The sequence below is a fragment of the Neltuma alba genome, unplaced genomic scaffold, assembly GCF_004799145.2.
Source record: "Neltuma alba isolate B1F8T4 unplaced genomic scaffold, ASM479914v2 tig00000367_pilon, whole genome shotgun sequence".
Classification (NCBI taxonomy): Eukaryota; Viridiplantae; Streptophyta; class Magnoliopsida; order Fabales; family Fabaceae; genus Neltuma; species Neltuma alba.
The window spans coordinates 29,384-47,115 of NW_021632022.1; the positions used below are offsets into that span (position 1 = coordinate 29,384).

Here is a 17,732-nt window from a genome sequence, read left to right on the forward strand (position 1 = left end):
CAAAATATAGGCAAGGAAGAAAATGATTATTAACCAAAGTAATCACTAAAACTGTTTTTTTCCCTCTCTTTCTCTTCACACTAAAACTGATTTACCTCATGAGACATGTCATTAGTTTCGATTAATTTAACTGATAATGTTAATATTTTTGAACAAGTAGAAAGTTTGGACAAAGCATAATGTCCCTCCAGGGACATCCGATGAAATCAACATAAGATAAATTCTTGGTACAAAATCGACAATAATCTCTGCTTTTAACTGAATTGGGAGAAGCGTTACCATATTTATTTTATCTCAATCCAATCATAATGCGATACCAGTGAATGCTTGTCAGTTATTATATATCCAAAAAGCAGAATAATCCCTCATAAAAGCTTATGATTATATCAGTTATTAAACATTTATATTCGTCTTAAAATTTCAAAATTCTCTCGTCTCATCTCCTAGGTTGATTTTCTCTCAAACCAAACTTGGCATTAATTTTCAAGTCATGAAATTCCTCATCGTTCATACAAACAAAACCCAAAAAAGAAAAAAAAAATCTGTTAACCAAAATGAAGTTTTCATTTCATGCGCACTTACGACGACAGTTACGTCTGATAAATTTTAAAGGCAAACGGTAAAGGAGACGCGGGCCACAGAAGTTAACTTCTCGTATCATCCTCTCTCTCTCTCTCTCTCTCTGTGTTACCTGTTATGATACACACGGAAGAACCCTCCTCAATTTTCCACATTGATTGCCACAAGGAATGGATTTTTAATTGGAGATCATGTGCAGACCCAATACTTATTTCCCATTGAAATAGGCATTAAAGAAAATCTCTGTCTCAAGTGCTCTCTTAAGGTTGCTCTGTTTCCCCTGTTTCAGGCTTCTTCTTGCTATTCACATTGCGTCTATCGCGTCTCGTCTCTCAGGTTGAACCCCTCTTCTAGAAATCTTTCACGTAGTGACTAATGCTGCTATTTTTTTTTTTTTTAATTTCTACTCTTCTGTCCATGAAATTTCACCAAATGAAATGAAGCTATTGCCTGAGTTTTCATCTCTGTCTGTAAACCTTGAAGCTTAGTGATGATTAGAACGGGATAATCTCCAGATACTTGCATGTATTGTAGCCACTTCAAAATTTCCATGAACCCTGCTTTCGCAGTTACTATAATTATAATGAATTTTGCACATATAATTAGTTGGTTTTTGTTACATTACAGAGATAATGAATCATATTTTACAGGGACAAAAAGGAAGAACAGTAAAAGAAAAGATAATAAACTTCGTTATGTGAATCTTTGTTTCGAGTATCTGTAGTTATCCTACATGGTTATTTATGTTATTTCTCCTCGATTGATATGTTTACTTTTTGCTGATTTTAGTCAAACACTTGATCTCTCCTTATTTGCTGTTTGAGGGGATTAAGAGAATGTCAGTATTTGACTTATTATAATGACTTATTTCAATATCTGTGATTTGTTAGAAGTATGCTTCAACATGTTGAATGTTGAAATATTATGTCCAGATGAATCTCTTATTCATGTCTATGATATGCCGGAACGTTTTTGGAACAATCTAAGAGAATATCTAATGCCTTTTCAGCCTATTATTGCAGTACAAACAATGGCTAATCAAAATCAAAAGAAGCCACAGGAGGATTACTCCCTTAAAGAAACAACCCCAAACATAGCTGCCGGAAGAGTCATGAGTGGAGACAGGCTTCCCACTGCCTTTGACCTCGTAGAGCAAATGCACTTTCTCTTTGTGAGAGTGGTTAAAGCTAGAAACTTGCTAAGTGCCACTAAATCTAACACTTCCAATCCCAATGTTGAAGTGAAGCTTGGAGGTTTCATAGGAACAACTCGAATTTTTCAAAAAACTTCAAATCCAGAATGGAACCAAGTCTTTGCTTTTGCAAAAGATCGGATTCAGGAACCAGTTCTAGAAATTATGGTGAATGATAAAGTAAATGGTACCAATGAAACTCTGGGTCGAGTTTTATTCAGTGTATCTGATATTCCTATGAGAGTTCCACCAGATAGTCCATTAGCCCCTCAGTGGTATAGACTTGAAGATAAAAAAGGGGTTAAGCTTAAAGAAGAATTAATGCTATCTGTTTGGATGGGAACTCAAGCAGATGAAGCTTTTCCCGATGCTTATCACTCAGATGTAGCAACATCCACTATCTGTGATAATATTGCTTATACTCGATCAAAAGTGTACATTTCTCCTCGGCTATGGTATTTAAGAGTGAATGTGATTCAAGCTCAGGATTTGCTAGTAACCAAAAAGAGTGATAACTCAGAAATCTTCATTCAAGCTATTCTTGGGAATCTTGCTCTCAGAAGCCGTCCCTTGAAGATTAGTCCTAACCCCGTTTGGAATGAGGATCTAATGTTTGTTGCAGTAGAACCTTTTGATGAGTCTTTGGTTCTGAGCCTAGAGCAGGGGAATTCGAGCTCTTGCAAGCATGAAAAAATGGGAATTTGCGCGGTTCCATTGAAGAATGTAGAGCAAAGAATAGATGCCGCACCAGCTTCTAGCAAATGGTACAACCTTGAACAGCCCAAGAAGGTTCACGAGGGATGTGAGAAAACTAATAAGGTCAATGAATGTCAACAAGAACAAAAAGAGCAAGTTAAGTTTTCAACTAAGCTTAACATGAGGATCTCCTTGGATGGTGGGTACCATGTTCTTGATGAGGCCACACAATATAGTAGTGATCTCAGGCCAGCATCTAAGAAACTGAGCAAACCAGGAATTGGAGTTTTAGAATTGGGCATTCTAAATGCTATTGGGCTATCACCAATAAAAAAGGACAACAAAACTGATGCTTATTGTGTTGCGAAGTATGGGCCCAAATGGGTTAGAACAAGAACTATAGTTGATAGTCTCTCTCCCAAGTGGAATGAGCAATATACTTGGGAAGTTTTTGATCCTTGCACAGTCATAACAATAGCAGTATTTGACAATGGCCATCTGCGAACAGAAAAGAATGGGGAAGCACCAGTGGATAAGAAAATTGGAAAGGTGAGAATTAGACTCTCAACACTTGAGACAGATAGAGTGTACACCCACTTTTACCCACTCATAAACTTGCAGCCTCAAGGAGCCATAAAAATGGGAGAAATTCAGTTGGCTGTGAGATTCTCTTGCCCATCTTTACTTAATGTTCTGCAAACCTATACACAACCTCTGCTTCCAAAAATGCATTACGTCAACCCATTATCAGTATTTCAGCTTGACAGTTTAAGAAACCAAGCTGCTGTTATTACCTCATTGAGACTAAGCAGAGCTGAACCACCTTTGAAGAGAGAGGTTGTGGAATACATGCTTGATGTGAGAGCAAACTTTTGGAGTATGAGAAAAGGAAGAGCTCAAATTCAGAGAATATTTAGCCTTCTGAGTGGTATAGTTTATGTCTGCAAACAATTACATGAGATTCGTACCTGGAAAAGCTCAGTGAAGACAATCACTGCTTACTTCATCTTCCTTTTAGTCATCTTCATCCCAGGAACAATCCTTCCCCTGATGTTTTCCTTGCTTGTCGGAATAGGAATCTGGCGATATCCAAAACGGCCGAGACTTCCGACCCATATGGATATTAAGCTGTCTCATGCTGACACAGCGACGGCTGAAGAACTAGAAGAAGAGTTTGATCCATTGCCATCGAAATTCAGCGGTGAACACCTGAGAAACAGGTATGATCGGCTGAGAGGGATTGCTGGGAGGTTGCTTGCTGTGATGGGTGATTTGGCGACTCAGGGAGAGAGGATTCAATCACTGTTGAGTTGGAGAGACCCGAGAGCGACAGCTCTGTTTATGATTTTCTGTTTGTCTGGTGGGATTCTGTGTTGGTTCTTTACTTTTAAGGTTATCTTCTTTGTTCAGGTGACTTACTTGTTGAGACCTCCGAGGTTTCGGTTTGACATACCAGCTGTGCCACAGAATTTCCTAAGGAGGATGCCTGCAAAATCTGATGGCTTGCTTTGATATTCATTTCGTTGATTCTCGTGTTCTTTTCTTTATAAAACTCATTTCATATCCTTTTCTTCTCCCCCTCCTCCTTCTTCTTCTAAGTAGATGAATAAAGAAAAGCAATATGCTTTGACTATTAAGCAATACAGAAATTCTGTTTCTTCAAAGATCATCAAGTAGCTTTTCTTTGTTTGCATTTGGGTCCAGATACTGTAAAACACACAAACAATATAACAGACATTCTTGGACCTCGTTTTGATAAGACACAAATCAAAGAGCTATACAAGAGAGTTTTCGAGGTTGTAAGAACCGAAAAAAAAAAAAATACAAAATTCAATCCATAAAATGCATTTGTTCGAAATGGTAAAGCCAAGAATGGTTTGAAGCGAATGATGGTTTTAACATTCCTCACAATATGATTTTGTACTTTATGAGAAAAAATTTCTTAAACATATTTACTGCATAAAACATAAAATTACTTAAAATAAGCTAAACTAAACATACAGCAAAACCTGATAATGACAATGACCACTTCAAATTTCAAATTTCCAATTATGCTATGCAAATTGTGTTAATCTGGGTTATAGCATTTCGTCATTGCCTATAAAATATATTATCCTTATCTATTTTGAGAACAAAATAAAGATTCGGTTATAAAATGCCATATCTTTTATCAAAAAATAAAAATTAAGAATTATAAACTTTAAAAATATCAAATATATTAATACAAAAGGATGAAAAATATTTTTCACTTTCATCTCAGCCAAAAAAAATCAATTATTAGTAATTATTTACAAAATCTAATCTAAAATGTAATATATATATATATATATATATAAAATATTGGTCGTTTCATCCAAAATTCATTAACATATTATCAACAGTCAAGGGACCAAGAACAATTGGGCTGGGCTCAGAGTGATGAACAGTTTAGGAGTAACATATGACCCGGGAAAAATTGGGCCGGATCTAAAAATGTATGTGGTTGTGTTTCAAAAAGCCCAACCCGGTCGAGTCCGCTCGCACAAAACCCTAGCGATGCAAAGGCGATATATATCCTTGACACGACAACTAAAGCGACTCCCATTCCCGCAGTGCTGAAGGTTATTGCAGGTGGAAGAAGAAGGAAGCGGCTGAAGCAGTTGCAATGGCTCCCAAGCAGAGAACACCAAAGGTGAGCCGAAATCCCGAATTGATTAGAGGGATTGGTAAGTACTCGAGGTCGAAGATGTACCATAAGAGAGGCCTCTGGGCTATCAAGGCCAAAAATGGTGGCGTTTTCCCTCGTCACGATCCCAAGCCCAAGCCTGAAGCTCCTGTGGAGAAACCTCCCAAGTTTTACCCTGCCGAAGATGTCAAGAAGCCCTTGGTCAACAAGCACAAGCCGAAGCCTACTAAACTCAGGTGCTTTTCGCACCCCTTGTATTATCTCTTAGGATCATTGATTTGTCTGTGTTTGATTGTGGCGGTGGTTTCGATATTTTGGTTTGATTTGATATCCTTTGTGTTATTGCTTTTGTCAAAAAAAATATTAATGTGAGAAATGTGGGTTTCTAAGTGGTGTTTTTCTCTTGATTTGGGATATATAGGCTGTGGATTAGGATTATCCATGTCAGTTGTGGATGATTAATATTGAGATGAAGGCTAAAATTCGGCCCCTTTTTCCTCCTTTCATATTCTATGTGGATTTGTTTTCTATGGTTGTTATTGTGATTGTTGTTGTTTATTTAGAGCTTAGGAAATGTAATGGCAGGTGAGTAATATTGAATGTGAGAGTTTTCGTATGTTGGCATATGGAGTATAGCGGGCTTTGAACGAGGCGTGTAGTGAGCTGTGGCTGATAAATGATGACATGTCCTCTTATCTGTCACTTCTTTTCCAGTATCAAAAACAATTTTATATGCTTCAATCTCTTAATTAACAAGTTCAAGTTTTTGCATTGTATGGGCTTTTTCGGCATATAGGTTTGCTGATCATGATAATGATAATATTTGTCTGCTTTTGCTTTTACTCTGTAGGGCTAGCATTACTCCCGGTACTGTGCTTATTCTTCTTGCTGGGAGATTCAAGGGAAAGAGGGTCGTTTTTCTGAAGCAGCTTCCTTCTGGGTTGCTCCTTGTTACTGGTAAATGATCTGATGCCATCTGTGAGAAGAGTCGTTGAATGATAAGCTTCTGTAGTAGCCATTGCTTCATTTTCTATGATCCTTTCGTGAGCTTGGTTTATATTTTTACACTATTCTTGTGAAATTTCTTTTGAGTTTTTCAAATGTTCTCTCTCTCTGTGTTATCTTGTATTACTAATCATTCTCAGTCACTGCCTCTTTTATATTAGTGACCATTGTGTACAAACAATGATATTTATATTGGTGTGTATTATGAGTGTGTTGAATTCAATTGAGCTTCTCTATGGTTTTGTTAATGGTAGTTTCTTTGTGCCAATCCTTGCTATTTCGCACTCTCTGGGTTGGGTACTCTTAGTTATATTCTTATGCCTGGCTATGGCCTGTTTTTAATCTTTTGCCCTTCCTGCTTCAGGCCCATTTAAGATTAATGGAGTTCCTTTGAGACGTGTTAGCCAATCATATGTGATCGGCACCTCCACAAAGGTTGATATTTCTGGAGTTAATGTCGAGAAATTTGATGACAAGTACTTTGCCAAGAAGGCTGAGAAGAAGAAGAAGAAGGGAGAAGGAGAGTTTTTTGAGGCGGAAAAAGAGGTTGGTTCATTAAATTTATTATTCTTTGTTATTGTTTTTTTAAGTTGGTCTTCTGATCTAGCTTACTACTTCATTCCACTTTATTCGTTTTTCATTGTGTTTTCTTTTATTCTTTCCAAATGCAGGAGAAAAATGTCATCCCCCAAGAGAAAAAGGATGACCAGAAAACCGTGGATTCTGCCTTATTGAAAGCCATTGAGAGCGTCCCAGACTTGAAGGCTTATTTGGGGGCAAGGTTTTCTCTCAAGGCTGGCATGAAGCCTCATGAGCTAGTCTTCTAAGAGAATACGAGTCTTAGCTTTGATTTTCCTATTTGATCTTGAAGTTTGCTCTTGTAGTTGTACTCTTTCTTTCTTGGCTATAGACTTCAAAAGGATATGATTGTCATTTTAGGTTACCTGCTGGTCCAGGATTTTCCCTCCTTTCAATTTTGCTTTTGTGAACTCTTAACTAAATCTACAAATTTGTTATATATTTCCAGTCTTGGTGAGTTTGCCGAATGGTTGTTTTCATTTGGCTGGGCACCTTTAAAAGGTGACATCACAAACGAAACGTGTGTTATGAGCTTACGGATCCGTCGAAACATAGATACCCATTTCAGGGTTTGTAATGTGACGAAACAAATTACAATAGATAATTTCGTTCGTGCTAAGTTATCACGTGGCGTCTTAAAATCTATGTATCTCACTTTCTGTAAATATGTACTTTGGAGGGTAATTATATCGATTTAGCTCACAGGGACGCGGAACTCAACATATTATGTTCAAATTACAGACAGAATTATAAACATTACAGCAAACTATCTGTCTTCGAAGGCAGCCTCTTGAAGAAATTGCTGGGAACAGAAGGTAGCTTGCTCCTAAACCTCGGGTGGCGCAAGCAATACACACCGGTGGCCATAGCCACCAATCTAAACGGTGTTGCATAGAGAACTATGGCCACAGAAAGGCTGAAGAAGATGAAGATGGTGGTTGCTCTGGGGTCTCTCCAGCTCCACAAAGACTGAATCCTCTCACCTTGTGCAGCTATGTCCCCAACCAGAGTCTGAATTCTCCCTGCAATACTTCGAAGCCTGTCATACCTCATCCTCACCACATCATTGGATCTTGAAGTTGGGAATGTATCAAACTCCTCATCAAGTTCATCTGGCTGTACAGTATCTGCACTAGATAGCTGAGGATCCATATGAGAAGGGTGTCTGGGACGGGACCTATAGTTCAATATTCCAACGAAGAATATATATAAAAACATGGTTGGAAGTATCAAGTCTGGGTGGAAGATTAGTATCAGAAACAGAACATGAACCAGAATGGATGTGATAGGGTTCTTCCACTGGCAAACATCGTTGAACCATCTTTGGATTGAGATCAATCTGGATAAGAGTGACATGATTCGAAAGAAGTTTGCTTTGCTTCTTCTTATGCTCCACAAATGAGAATCCACATCCAACATATACTCCACCACTTCCTTTCTCAAAGGGGGTTCAGCTCGGCCAAGCCTCATAGCTACTATATTCATGGCTTGGTATCTTAAATTCTCTAACTGGTTCACTGTAAATGGGTGTAAATAATGCATCTTGGGTAGCAAAGGATGGCCATAAATTTGAATCATATTGACAAGTGAGAAAGTAGTGAACCTGATTGCAAGTTCAAGCTCACCCATCTTCTTAACCCCAAGTGGATGCAAGACAAGAAGTGGGTAAGAATGGATGTGGGTCCTATTACCTTCTAGCATTGAAAGCCGAACTCTTACCTTCCCGATTTGTGAGTCAGGGGTTGAATTTCCATCTTTCAAGTGGCAATTATCAAAAACTCCCAGTGTTATCACAGTGCAAGGATCATAAACCTCCCATGTGTATTGCTCATTCCATCTAGGATTGAAAGTATTGAGAATTGTCCTCGTGCGGACCCATTTCTGGCCGTACTTAGCGACACAATAAGCATCAGTGCTGCCATGTCCATCCTTCATCTTCATTGGAAGAAGGCTTTGTGCTCCTAATACACCCACTTCAAGAATCCCAATGGGAGGCTTCCATAGCTGTCTTGATGTTGGTCTTTGATCGCTTGTGTAAAAAGCTGATTCATCTAGCACATGATATCCGCCTTCAAGACAAACTCTCATGTGAATTCTACTTGCAAACTTGAGCTCATTCCTTCTATCGCCTTCCATCAGTCTAAAACCATGTTTCTCAAGAGGAAACCAGCGAGAATGAACCGGCCTGTGGTCTAGCCGTTTGTCAAAATGCAACAATGGCAAGTTTATCTCCCCTAGAACCTCAGGGCGGACATGATCCTCCACAGTAATCACTAGGTGCTCCTCAAAAGGTTCCGCAACAACAAAAATCAAATCTTCATTCCAAAGTGGAGTGGTTGTCGGATGTGAACATATCTTGGTCCTAAGTACTTGGTTTCCAACTTGGGCTTTCACGAAAACCTCTGGCAGGCGGTTTCTGTCGCTGGGAATCACATCTTGAGCTTCGATGATGTTGACCCTAAGATACCACAGTTTTGGTGAGACATAAACCTTTGGCCTGACATTGAATATACCTTCTCCATAAACTGTGGCTGCATCTGAATGCCAGGCATCTGAAAAAGCTTCATCAGCTTGAGTTCCCATCCACACTGCAAGCATAATGTCACCCATGATTTTCCCTTCTCCTCTCCAATCCTCAAGTCTGTACCATTGAGGAGCCAATGGGCTCTCTGGTGGGACTCTGGTTGGTACCTCGTTAAGGTCGAAAACCACCCTCCCAAGATAATCATCTTTCCTCACCATTTCCTTATCCTTCACGAAAACTTCCAGCACAGAGGACTGAATCCGCTCTTTCGAGAAAGCGAAGACTTGGTCCCACTCTGGGTTCAACTTCTTCTCAACGCACTTTGTTCTTCCTCTGTAATTTCCAAGCTTCACTTCAACGTAAGCATCACGGCTTCCCGTCATGAAGCTAGGAGTAATTTCTTTTGCTTTCACAACTCGAACATACAAATAGGACATCTGCTCAACTAGATCATACGTGCTTGTGAACTTCTCACCCTTTGCACCACCACGCGTCCACCCTCTTGCTATTCCACCGTACGACCACCTCTTTCCGAGCTGTGGATTGGTGTCCTTCACTTTGAAGTCCTCATCATTTTGACGAGAATGGACTTGAGAACTCACTGGGTGAACATTTGTTAATGAAGTAACTCTCGGCCGTTTCTTTATGGAAATAACTGGCTGCTGCATAGCTTGGTGTTTGTGTAGCTGTTGAGCTGTCTCTTCCACAGGTTCTCTGCTTTCCTCCTTTGGCACATCAACCGTTTCGTCAATCCCGCTGGACTTAGCCTCTGCTTCAACTGAGGAATTTACAGCACAATCAAAGTTTACTCCCTCTTTGGCAACTTCTGGAGCATCCATGTCAGGACCTTCTGCTATTTCTTTCTCAGTGAAGCCTCTATTTTCCAGAAAATTATCAGTAGATGTAGTAGCAGCAGTGGAATCTTGTACCTGTGGTAGAGAAGATGAGATTTCTTCTACTTGTGCGGTAAATGATGGAGAAAGAGCTTTCTTGTGTTTGGATTCTGATGCAAAGTATAGTTTCAGGCCAATCTCACCCTTCACAGGTGAGAAAATCCATTTCTTTTCTAACGGGAAAACTTGATAGACTTCCTCACCTTCCTTCACAATATTGGAGCAAGGAATTCTCACCCTTCCAAGGAAGTTCCTCCCACTTATGGGCCTCCTCTCGTTGTAGACCGACACTTCGATAGTTTGGCGATTGTAAGGTTTGGTTTGATCTAAATGAAAAATCAACTTGTGATTCCAAGTGGGGTTGAGATTCTTTGGAACAGCTCTGGTTCTGCTCAACTGATTTTCAAACTCTACCTCCACAAATGGACTCGCTGATCCTTCTCCATCCTTAGGCATAAGATCGTGAGCATCAATGACCTCCACCACCAGCTTCATTTCCTTGTCTTGTTACCCTCACTGTCACAAGAAGCTAAAGCTAAATGACCTTTCACAAGTGAACCTGAACCGAAATATTATTTGAAACAAGAAAGTATGTTCAGCATAAGAAGGCAAAAGATGGCAGAAAGAACAGTTCAGTTCTCAGTTTTCACACACTGATACTGCCACTTTGGTTAAGCAAAGAATAATTTGATGGAGAAGCTGCTTGAGGAAAGCTTCACATTGGTCTAACGTAAAGCTGACCCATTCTTTTGGTACGAAATGCCTTCGGATTTTTAAAATAGGATATGAACGAGCTGTTCTAGCTCTCTGTTTACAACGTAGGAGTTGCCTCAAGACCCAAACGGGATTAGCTGAATCGAAGGGGGAAAGGAAAAAAAAAGTATGGTTTTTTATTTGTATATATGTGCATGGGGATCAGTTCTTTCTTCTATGTTGAGCAATGCAAAAGTGAAGAAAAGTGAGGGAAACAGAGGTTGAAAGGCACAGTAGAAGCTGCAAGAAAGGAAGCGAAGGCAGGCAGCTTCAGAGTTTTTGGGAACTTAGCCAACGCTGCTTTCCCTGTGCTTTATTCCTTCCTGGGACGTTTGGTTTGTCAATATTTTAAATCGCAAGAGCTTGTGACTTATAATACCCTAAAAAGTGTTTGGTATATAAAAATTTTATTTTCTTTAGTATTTTTAAACTTAATGCTTCTTTTGTGCATTGTGCGAAGTTTTAGATGGGTTGCACTATTCATAACTTGATTGTTTGTAGCTTACTGTGAAGTCCATATTTTGTAAATTTGGGGGAAATGACCTGACTAATTAACAAATTAATTAGGAAAAAGGACCAGATTTAGAATTTACAATTTTTCTTTCACAATGTGCATTTTTTTCTGCTGATTCCGCACTTTTTCTTTCATATTCTGTAATTTAAGAGGTGTTTGGATGTCATGATAAGTGTTTTTTAAAATTATTTTTTTACAAATTGAAATAAACTCCTCCACATATTTATTTTGTATATCATAAAATCACTTTTAAAATTATAGTTTAGTTTCCATCCAAACACTCTTTTAGATCTTTCCCTCCCATTATTTGTTGACCAGGTTCTTTACTCCAATTTTTCCAATTTTATATAAATATTATGATACTTAGATTTTTTTTAAGAAAGAGAGAGAATTGATTAATTTTTAGGACCAAAACATTAAAGAAAAGATAGAAAAGCAATAGGTGAAATTGAGACCAAATTATATGAGTTTGTGTGACGCAAGAATAGAGATCTTATTGAATACAAAACAATGAACACGAGCACACTTAATCGACAATTAATGACAACAATAATAGTAAAGGGCAGTTTTGTTCTAGTATTTATTAGGGGTGTTTAATTTGTCTTGTCCCAATCATCCTGTCCTGGTACTGGTGAGTTCGGGACGGGATGGAATGGGATGGGATGCAGGACGGGATTGTCCCGTCCCGTCCCGAAATTTTTTTCTTTTAAAAATTATTTATTAATAATAATTATTAGATTATTTAATTTACTTATTAATAATAATTATTATTATTATTTTTATAGTGATTTTTAGCTCTTAAGTTGTAATATTATCTCAATAAAATATTTTTTCTCAATAAAATAATTTATAAAGTCATCATATAGTGTTTCTGTTACCGTTTTTTTTTATAGTATTGTTTTTATATTATATAATTGAGTTTTTTACATAATATTTTCTTATAATGTTTTTATCTTTAGAAACCCAATAAAAATAAGCACTATAATATAAAAAAAATTTTAGATAAAAAATTATAGTTTTTTTTAAAAAGGGAAGCGGGAAGTCCCAGTCTCGTCCCTGTTCTGTCCCAGTCCTGACGAGACCGGCATTGAACGAGACAAGACATAGGACAAAAGCCCTGTCCTGTACCTGTTCATCGGGACGGGCCTGTCCTAGTCTCATCCCGTCCGTGAACACCCTTAGTATTTATGCTATAATTTTTCAAATATCAAATAAATTTTGCTTGATATATGTTGACATTTTTATTTAATGATTAAAATTTATATATATTACAGGAATTTTGATTTAAAAATTTCTACTCACTCATTTTTTTAATTTTTTTAAACAAATCATATGATATCATAACTTAATTAGATTTTTCTTGCCGGAATAACATTATTACATTAACAGCCCAAAATTCTGACAAAAAGTAATTGGTTTTAATAAAACTAAAATTTTAATTTATTTTATCTTTTATATTTATTATTTTTTTAAACTGATTTATCTAACTGTTATATGGGGATATTCTGCAGAAATCAGGTTTTATTTGTTAGAATTAAGAAATTTATTTCAAAAATAATTAAATAGTTTTTATATTAAAAATCCAAAATATGTTGAGTGCCCCTGGTTTGGGAAAGGGCACAACCGGTTTTTTCGACCCGAAACCCATCACCGGTTTGAGAAAGCCCCAGACCCAGGGGAAACCCCCAGCCGAGTCGCAGAGAAAAATGCTCACCACACATGCTAACTGTACTTCGCGCCGTTGTGAATCGTCTCTCCCGCAAGATTGGGCCATCAATACTCTCTCTCTCATACAAATAAAGAATTCAGCCTTTCTTTCTCTCTCTTCCCCTGTCCCCGGCCCTCCCTTCAGTCCCTACTAGAACCTTCCAGTTCAATACTTCTGATTAGGGTTTTTCCGGGGTTTAACTCTCTCTCAATTGCCACCACCCATATCCATCATCTTTCCAAAACTCCACCTTTGATCATTGATTAACACGTCCTTAGGCTCCAATATGGTTCGCTCCAATGGCGTCAGACTGATTCGATGGGCTGCTCGTCGATCTCTTGCGTCAAACTACCTTCGTGACGCTGCGAACGACGTACGCGGCCTCCTCTTTTGACCTCTTTTTATTGTTTTAGGGCTTGTTACAGACTTTTTTAGTGATCGTGATCTGGTAATGTGGGAGTTCTTCTTTTGGTGCGAATTGCAGATACACGAGGCTGTGTCCCAAAGAGGCTACAAGACATTGCATTCAGGGATTTGCAAGCCGTCTAGAATTACTGGAAGTTACGCTTCAAACGGTATTTGCTAAAATCACATCTTTTGCAAACTCATTGTATAGCTTCCTCAATGATAAGGAAAGCGTTGAACCACCCCCTCCCCCAAAAAAAAATTTCTGTTTTTGAATTGTGGTGTTTTGTTTTAATTATACTTCTTAGACAAATGAGAATTCGTTGCATGGTGCGACAGTTTTCCTTGGGAAATTGATTTGCATTATTATTGAGTGCTGACTCTGTTGCACCCTACATATTTTCAGTTGGAGATGCTTTTACTATGCAGAATCGGTTGCTATTGGGAGCAGTGAATACATATTGGGGCACAACTAGATCCATTCATGGCACGGGTATGAATCATCTCTTTGCACCTGTGCAAACTTCGTTTCTGTTTTTTCTGGAACCACATTCTTACGCAGTAGTAAGTGCCACAAGAGTTCGTCGAGGGTGGCTGGGATTGGAATTCGTTAGCCGTTAGTGTTGTTAATGACCCTTGTCTATCGATGGGTGGCTGCGGTTTGTTGTAATTGGGCTTGAACGCTTGGATGATGAATTGAGTTCCTTTCCTCTATCTCTTGTTCCCTGTTCTCCATCCCTTTATTCCCTCTCTTCTTTTTTCCTCTCTCTGTCCTATATTTCTGAGAAAAGCATTTGAATAAAGGCTCTGCTCTTTATGTCTTGCATTTTGTCTCCCTGTTTATCTTTGTGGTTAGGACTGGTGATAATACTGTTATCCTCTGCTTCTCTTCTTTTTGCCCTACATTTCTAAGGAAAGCGTTTGAATAAAGGCTCTGCTCTTTATATCTTGCATTTTGTCTCCCTGTTTATCTTTGTGGTTTGGACTGGGGATAATACTGTCATCCTCTGCTTAGCTGATCCTTTTCTCGTTATGTCTCCGATGAAACAGGATGAGATTTTACTTATTCCATGTTCAACTTGTCATTCAATTTTTCCCATTTTTATGAGTGACCCTTTCTATGCGTATTCACTGGCCCTGGTGCGTAAATGACTTATTCTGCCCAAAACTCCTTCGCAGCTTCATTGGCGAGAGATTATTATGATGTTCTTGGTGTGAGTAAGAATGCAAGCGCATCTGAAATAAAGAAAGCATACTATGGGGTAAGTTTTTCCCAGCTGTTTCCTGGTCAATCGTACAATGCCTTGTCCATATCCTGGACACAGGGTATGACGTTTTCATTTTCCATCTCTGCATCCTCACAGTACTAGCGGACCATTAAAAAGTTTTCTTTTACAAGAGAAATGCGTCCATTTGCAAATAACCGACTTGTATTCGGTTTAGTGGCATGACGTGCAGTTTATTTTTGTCTTGTTAATTTTACCCACGGTTTGATTTGGAATCCTGTATCTGTTTTTTTATTTATTCATGTGTTCGATTTTTATACTGTCTACTGCATGAGTAAATCTGTGGCAGAATACTTCCGCTCAAAAATGTATTGATGTCTACACTATTGAAGTGTATTTTGCTTTGCTGTTATGAAATATATTATGCCCCCCTGCCCTTCTTTCTCTTTTCACATGAATTCTTCTGGCAATCTTGGCTATGATATCAATAGCTGCCTGAATTTTTATTTTTATTTTTATTTTACTTTGCCTGCTATCTCAGTTATTGTCTACATTTTGTAGCTTGCAAAGAAGCTCCATCCAGACACAAACAAAGATGATCCTGAGGCTGAAAAGAAGTTTCAAGAAGTTTCGATGGCATATGAGGTATAATTCTGTTGTTCTTGTTATCACCCTGAACTCTGGTAGCTTATATAATCTATTACTTGTTATTTTTTTTTTTTTTTTCTTTGGCCAACTCCTCTGATGTAGGTATTGAAGGATGAGGAAAAGCGGCAACAATATGATCAGGTCTCATGCCTCCCCGGAAATTTCTTGGTTCCCTTATCTATCATTTTATTGCTGTTGCTATATGCTATTCTGAAACATTAGGGTAAATTGTAGAATTGTGCTTGAAAAGTTATCAAATGGGAGAATGATAGCGAGTTATAGTTTATTAAAAAGGAGGTGACCGCAAATGGCTGTATTAAGTGTAATAACCCTCACGATAGACTTCTATTCTATAAAGATGGTATTTGTTGAAAGAGGTCAAGGAATTGAAAGGGCCTGAGAGAATAGGGAACATTTTCTTGCATGACGATAAAATGAGGACATCTTTACTCCCTCATGTTTGCCAATGAAGTGAAGATGATATTATTATTATTATGATGATGATGATGATGATGACTCCTCCTCCTCCTATTATTCAGAATTTGAAATGTGATCAGTTTCATGTATTGCATTTTGCTAATGCTTTTTGTTAAACTAGAAGACTTATTTTTTTGCCCCCCCCCCCCTTTTTGTGTGTGCGCGCTTGAAAAAGGGGGGTGGGGGGAGGCGCTGCATATGATTACTAAAAATTAGTGTATTTCTGGTTGCTAAGATATCACTGCCCAGAAATTTTTCCTTCTACGCTTTTTGTTGTTCAACCCAGAATTATTTGACATGCCTTTTCCCCTTCTTTTTAGAGGAGTGAAGAAACCTCATAGAGGGCAGATTTGGAAGGTGGATGATATACTAGACACGATAATTTTTTAGAACTCGTTTTCTTGATGTTAGTGAGCTTGTAGATCATAGATGTGTATGATGTGCTTGTGTGTATAACTCGTGTTATTATTTCTTGGCTGTTAATGTGAATTGCTTTGCTAATTTGTTGAGTCAATTCTATCGTATCTATTGAACGTGAATCTGCAGGTTGGCCATGATGCCTACGTAAATCAACAAAGCAATGGTTTTGGAGGAGATGCTGGCTTTAATCCATTTGAGCAGATATTCCGTGATCATGTAATGACTTGCCTCATTCCATCTCTTACTCTTGTCCGCCTGTAACTTTCATTTTTTGTTATGTAAGTCAATATGTATTGTTTTAGAAAATATAGATGTATAATAAAACCGATATGTGGTGATTCTTAAATTTTATTTTTGAATCTTTTTTATATGCTTTCCAAATACCCAAGTAGGAGACCTTGAGTAAATATACAACCACCGGGATTATTAGTTCAGACTTGAATCTAAATGAACTTCGGTGGTCCTCTTCTACATTTGATTTTACTCATGTTTAGTTACATGGTGTAATTGCTTTGTAAATGTATCCAAGATTTAATGTTGGGCACCATGGCATTTTGGATCAGCTTAGTTACTCGTTCTTCTGTCCTCACTCTTGCTGCTGTAGTTTCTAGGAATCATATGCTCTGTAAGTTATAGAAGTATCTCTAGAATTCTAATGCGTTGATCTTTTATGATTTGGCATTGCCCTCAATTATGAGCAGGATTTTGTCAAGAACTTTTTTCATCAAGGTGTTGGTGGAGAGGATGTCAAGGTTCTGTCTTTCTTAACACTTGGACGACCTTAGGTGTGCTATTAAGTTGTTTAATATAAAGCATTTCACGGTATTATATTTTGTACAGACCTTTGTTGAACTATCATTTATGGAAGCTGTTCAAGGATGCACCAAAACTGTGTCATTTCAAACTGATGTGCTTTGTAATGCTTGTGGTATGCCCATCATTTTAACTATTGTTATACATTTCTGGTCCGCTGATCCTATTATTTGTCAACTTTTTCTTTGTTGTTCAGTTTTGTTAGTAGAGGCAATGCAGTTAGAGGTGAAATTTTCAGCCTCATTATTTATTCTGCTGAGCTATTGCAGGTGGTAGTGGTGTTCCTCCTGGAACAAGACCTGAAACTTGCAAACGCTGTAAAGGGTCTGGGGTGGTGAGTAATTTCTTGATGTGAAGCTTTTTTTTTTTTTTAAATTTGTGGCAGGCTTTAGTTTTAGTTGTCAAATTGATATTCTGTGATATATTTCAGAATTATGTACAAGCTGGAATATTCAGGATGGAGAGTACCTGCACCACATGCAAGGGAACTGGAAAAATTGTATCGGTATGATGCACATTCTCAATTTTTTTTGGTGTGGATATAATCCATCTATCTCTTGTTTATGATTTTATTGTTCTTGATATATAAAAGGATTCTTTCCTATGAGGAATTTGGGTACCCTTTTTGGCAATGA

General features: G+C 38.0%; 4 protein-coding genes across 4 annotated transcripts; 3 read left to right on the forward strand and 1 right to left on the reverse strand.

Annotated features, from left to right (window-relative positions):
* The first annotated feature begins 1,609 nt into the window (after positions 1-1,609).
* Positions 1,610-3,979, forward strand: LOC114726856 (FT-interacting protein 3-like). Its single transcript, XM_028913606.1, has one exon. The coding sequence runs from the start codon at positions 1,610-1,612 to the stop codon at positions 3,977-3,979; it is 2,370 nt and encodes a 789-aa protein (XP_028769439.1).
* A 1,063-nt stretch (positions 3,980-5,042) lies between these two features.
* On the forward strand, positions 5,043-7,157 carry LOC114726782 (60S ribosomal protein L6). The gene is made up of 4 exons (XM_028913519.1): positions 5,043-5,368; positions 5,983-6,089; positions 6,502-6,683; positions 6,809-7,157. Exons 1-4 carry the CDS (start codon positions 5,112-5,114, stop codon positions 6,962-6,964), a joined length of 702 nt encoding a protein of 233 aa, XP_028769352.1. The 5' UTR covers positions 5,043-5,111; the 3' UTR covers positions 6,965-7,157.
* Positions 7,112-10,671, reverse strand: LOC114726697 (FT-interacting protein 1-like). Its single transcript, XM_028913410.1, has one exon. It carries the CDS (start codon positions 10,626-10,628, stop codon positions 7,473-7,475), a length of 3,156 nt encoding a protein of 1,051 aa, XP_028769243.1. The 5' UTR covers positions 10,629-10,671; the 3' UTR covers positions 7,112-7,472.
* A 2,530-nt stretch (positions 10,672-13,201) lies between these two features.
* Positions 13,202-17,640, forward strand: LOC114726616 (chaperone protein dnaJ GFA2, mitochondrial-like). The gene is made up of 11 exons (XM_028913298.1): positions 13,202-13,481; positions 13,593-13,683; positions 13,920-14,006; positions 14,693-14,775; positions 15,301-15,384; positions 15,490-15,528; positions 16,411-16,500; positions 16,986-17,036; positions 17,125-17,212; positions 17,367-17,431; positions 17,528-17,640. The coding sequence occupies exons 1-11, from the start codon at positions 13,395-13,397 to the stop codon at positions 17,606-17,608; spliced, it is 846 nt and encodes a 281-aa protein (XP_028769131.1). The 5' UTR covers positions 13,202-13,394; the 3' UTR covers positions 17,609-17,640.
* Positions 17,641-17,732: the final 92 nt, after the last annotated feature.